The sequence below is a fragment of the Penaeus japonicus genome, unplaced genomic scaffold, assembly GCF_977035675.1.
Source record: "Penaeus japonicus unplaced genomic scaffold, GWHDUDI00000001_assembly GWHDUDI00000011, whole genome shotgun sequence".
NCBI lineage: Eukaryota > Metazoa > Arthropoda > Malacostraca > Decapoda > Penaeidae > Penaeus > Penaeus japonicus.
In genome coordinates this window covers 11,045,539-11,050,538 of record NW_028234413.1, presented here as the reverse complement: position 1 = coordinate 11,050,538, position 5,000 = coordinate 11,045,539, and the positions used below count along the sequence as shown (strand labels likewise).

Below are 5,000 nucleotides of genomic sequence, written 5' to 3'. Positions count from 1 at the left end.
GAAAAAAGCCATACGACATCACATTATCTTCCACATCTCTTAACATCCAGCCATGTAGAATCATGAATAAACACTGCTCCTTTCTTTCCAGAACTAGGATTTTTGAAAATTGATGCTGCAGGCTAATAATCACACAAAATATCTAATTGGGTAATGATATAGATTAATACCTGAAGTTTTTGTGATGGTCTGTCGACACTGCCAAACTGATATTAAAACATTCTTTGCACATGATATAGCCTTTCAATCCCTTAGCCTGTTTTTCTCTTGTATTATGATCCCCCTAAATAGTGAAATTTGCCAGGACATACCACCACAAAAACACTTCAGATTTTAGGATGTAGGCTACATATGACATGAAATCACACAACGTAATATTCCCAACAAGTTTGTTGTGCATTTTTTCTTCTTTTAGAGGTTAGTATGGTCACTTGTTTTTAAAAATAATTTTGTTGCTCAAATTATCATATTTGTTCAAACTTGCTTGGGTTAATTAACATTTCAGTATTGATACAACAATCAGTTTCAAGATGAGTTTTGATGGGAGACAAACAGGAGGCAAGGTCATGCCACATTACCTATTACTTTTTAAACCAAACACAAAGTATACCTTCTTGGCACATTAAGTCCATGATACTACCTTTTCAGTGATTCAGTTAGCAAATACAAACCAGTCTGTTTTTTATGTGCATACTCCAAAGCATGGTCACAGTTGCTTCCATAAAGAATTTTCACTAAACCTTTTGAAATGCAACCTGGAAGCCAAAACAATACAGTACACAATTTCACTTTATTTCTAGGTTTGCTTTTTAACGTTCAACCCTGTCCATAAACAAACATATTTTTTGTTGTTTTTATCAGATGATTAACCTTCAAAGCCTTCAAGATTCAATTTTATGTCTGAATAACCCTGTTTGAAATAAATGCTTACATAGCCATCTCCTGCCCTTCTCTCACTAAAATTCACCTATAAATGTTTATGTTTTAAGCATAACATCGAGGAGGGGCCCATTCAATAATTGCAAGAAAAAGTTATTTAGCACTGCCTAATGAGGGAGGCATAATATTCCGTAGAGCACTTATAAATCAGGAGTCTAATGTACTTAAAAGCACTTATGTATTATGGTCAACATTCCCCAGCGAAATGTAGGTCTCAAAAGTACCTCCTGCTCTTAGAGAGTTGCCATCAGTCCACACAGTGTGACCACAATCATGCCCACATGAGTGTAACCTAGACAAACACTCAGCTCAGCTGCGCTCACCGGAGAACTCAGGGCCTACACAACACTCAGAAATGGTGGCCTGTGACTACAAGTAAACACAAGAGGGAAATGGTAATTCCGTGCCTAATAACTTGCTCAGTTATAAGCAGAAAGACATTTCCACATATTTGTAATAATAAATTTATCTCCCTTAGCATACACAGTAAATTATCAATTCTTCTCTGTTAAGGCTCATAACTGATGAGCAGTTAAACACTGAGTATAATGTACACATAATCTATTTGAAACATTAGGCAAAAAATCTTGCCTTTACTAGACCTACTATTATCATTATTTCCTAATGCTATGATGCAAGTAGCTATTAAATTTTCAATTGCATGTATACAACGTACATTGAAGCAACCCGGTACTGACACTCCAGGACTGAAGGTCGATCCTGCAGCCAGGGAGGACCCGGCTCTCCCCCTTTCGGTGCCTGAGACGTCTTGAGTGTGAGACATCTCGAGCAAGACCTCTAGGGGGGGTAATCTGGCCTTGCTCTGACTGTCAGATACGTAGGGTAAAAACTCTGTGACAATTTATATATAAATGTTGACCCAGAAAATGGTACCTCACTCCAATTAACTGTTGGTGGGGTTGTTGTATCGTAAAGAAGCAAATGGTAAAGTGCATGATAGGACTGTGAGAGTTCCATTAGCAAGACATGACACTAAGTTAATATTACACAAACATGGGCCCCTCACTGAAACACAGACATGTTGCAAGAAGATAAATGAACAAAAAGAGTTTTGCTCCCACTTGTAATAGTGGAGTAGAGAGTTCTACATAAATGAAGGCAATATATTTTTTCCCTTTAAATAAAATTCAATCATTAAACACCATGTCATTACTCAAAAAATTATCATGGGCATCATAATTGGCAATACAGTAGCCAGAAAACCTGTAAGACCTAATTCTTCACATAGATACATTATCTAATCCTCTCATTTTGATACAGAAGTACATCTTCTCATTATCAATACATCAATATCTCGAGTAAGTCATTTCCCTTTCAGATTAACATCCATCATAGGGGAAGGCAGCAATATGCACAACTAATGGCAAAATTCTTTATAATAACAAGCCGATCATATTATGTTTACCTGCAAGTTGATCCATACAATACAAAACTGAAAGAGCATGATAGCCTCTTCTAGCATAGGCTGTAAAATTTTAAACTTTAATAATTTGACGAAGTATGCGAAAAGCTACATTTTTTTTTTCTTTTTCCGAATGAGAAACCATGGCACACAAACTTTAAAGGAAATCAAAAGTAAACTTTGATGCAGAAGAGAGTTTCTCTCTGCATTATAGGGTACAGGCTCTGCTATACCCTTCCCAGTAGCATCCTTGGCTACTAGAGCTTACAAGGTTAGCTTTAATGTAAATTCTGACAAAAGAGTGAGCTGTAAACTGACAACCTTCAACATCATGTATTGGAAGTGTAAATATATGATCTAAATCCCAAATACAATAGTTAACATAATACCATTCTTGAGTTCCCCGCCATCCTAGTGAACCATACAGTTCATAGCTCCCTGAATTTACCAAACAGCAGTGGAGCATTAGCAAAATATTGTTTGCATTTTAAAGTCATCATATGGGTACTGTTAACATTCCTTGAAATGGCCAAGTTGTCCTCAGAAAATGTTAGAAATTTTCTCCCACTGGGTTAAGCCTCCTCATTAATCAATGCTATATATACACACATATACATATATAATCTTCCTTTTCTTTTTAGGATACAAGTCATCCTGCAAAAACCCAAATGTGCCGCCTTATTAAAGGGGTTTAAACCATTTTACTTTAGTTAAATCTCATCTCAAATATTGCTAAATTGTTTCTTCAACACCAGGCGGTCTGTGGCAATCTCACACCCCGAACTTCAACCACAAACTTGCCAAATACCAACAAGTCTCATTCATAAAGTGTCTCCATCACCATTTTAACAATATAACAGTCATATAAAAATAAAAATTCATCTTCATATATACTTCGTGTCTAACAGCAGTGGAGAGGATTACCTGGCAACTGTTCATGGCATATTTTGGTTGCCAGTTTCTCCAGCTGCCCACCTTGTACTTTCTGGTAGTACATTGGGGATGAAATTAATGATTATCATCCAAAGATACACATATAACACTCTACTCAAGGCTGAATCTTCTGCTTATTGGAGAACTTGCACCTCTCCTATGTGTCATCTAGGATATCATAATCACTAACTTCATCACAATAGAACTTTTCTAACATCACAGACAGATCTGACAAATGTCATTCCTAAGTCTCTCAAACTGGCAATTTTTAAGCTTGCTACTGTTTGCTGAGGTCATTACAAATGGAAGTTGGTGTCAGTGAAGAGCATCATAAATGCTTCTCTATCACTGCTGCACTGACTCTAATGTTATGGGATGTCATTTCCATAAGCAATGTGGAAGACAACTATTCTTGCTCAGTTATGTGGCAATATGTTTATGTTATATTCTTTTCTTTAAAGAGTGAAATTTGAATAGGTAGATTGTAGCTGATATTTATATTTTCATTACAAAACCTTATTCAAATTATGGCTTTTATTATTTATGACAATAAGGTTCATATTAAAAGTCAATGCATACAATTATAGCAAAAACTCTAAATGTACTCTGGTACATCTCTTGTCTCTTCCTTTCCAATTTTATTTTAGTAGCTCAGAGCAGATGCAATTTCTTTTGTAAATCCCTCAACAATAGCAAAGCTTGAGTCACTGCAGGGACTGCAGTAACCCCTTAGAAATGGTGGTGGTGGCATTGGTGTCATCTTCTCTTCAGCAGACGTGGGGGCAGCCGAGATGGTGGTAGTTGTTGGAGCAGTAGTGGTGGCAATGGCAGTGGTGGTGGCACAGGCATTGACTGATGCACGTGTCAGCCAGCCTAATTTGGTTGTTCGTGACGGAGGTGGAAATGCTGGCGGTTGGTCTGGTATCTAAATCTTGGGAAGACGGCCCTTTTCCACATTGTACTTCTGGCTAGCAGTGTTCTCTTGAGGAAAGGTACGAAGTGAACATTTGTAGCTAGTGCTCTACTAATCCTATCAGGTATCAGTATTTGAAATCATTCTTAAGCTAGATGTAAAGCAGAGGGGGGCACTAGCTGCTCTCTGGGGGAGGAGGGAGGGGACCGCACGGAATTTCCAATTTACCACCTCCGTCAGTGAACACCCAAAGTACCTTACTCCAGAATGGACACGTTAACACCGGAGTCCGGGCTCTTGAGGCCACTCGAGGTGTGGCTTTGGGGCGTGTAGGGGGGGTTTGGGGAAAGGCCGTCCCCGTCCGGGCCCACCGGCGATGACTGGCTGCTGTAGCCACCACCGGGTGTGGTCAGGAGCTCTTTCATTCCCACGGTACGACTGCAAAGGCCAAGAGGATGTGTTAGAGACAAACAAGTCTGTTGTGGTACGATTTAAAAACAAATGAAAAACACACGCCCATGCTTGGACACATACACGCACGCACAAGCGTGCACATACACACACACACAGAGACACACACAGAGACACACACACACACACACACAGAGACACACACAGAGACACACACACACACACACACACACACACACACACACACACACACACACACACACACACACACACACACACACACACACACACACACACACACACACACACACACACACACACACACACACACACACACACACACACAAAGACACAGACACAGACACACGCTCACACACAAAC

At 39.2% G+C, this 5,000-nt stretch overlaps 1 protein-coding gene across 1 annotated transcript in view; it reads right to left on the bottom strand.

Annotated features, from left to right (window-relative positions):
- Positions 1-5,000, bottom strand: part of LOC122252521 (constitutive coactivator of PPAR-gamma-like protein 1 homolog) — a 114,195-nt gene that overhangs the window by 661 nt on the left and 108,534 nt on the right. Inside the window, exon 22 of the mRNA XM_086541562.1 lies at positions 1-4,646. This exon is cut by the window's left edge and continues 661 nt beyond it. Coding sequence (XP_086397688.1) covers positions 4,485-4,646 — 162 coding nt within the window. The 3' untranslated portion in view covers positions 1-4,484. The remainder of the gene's footprint in view (positions 4,647-5,000) is intronic.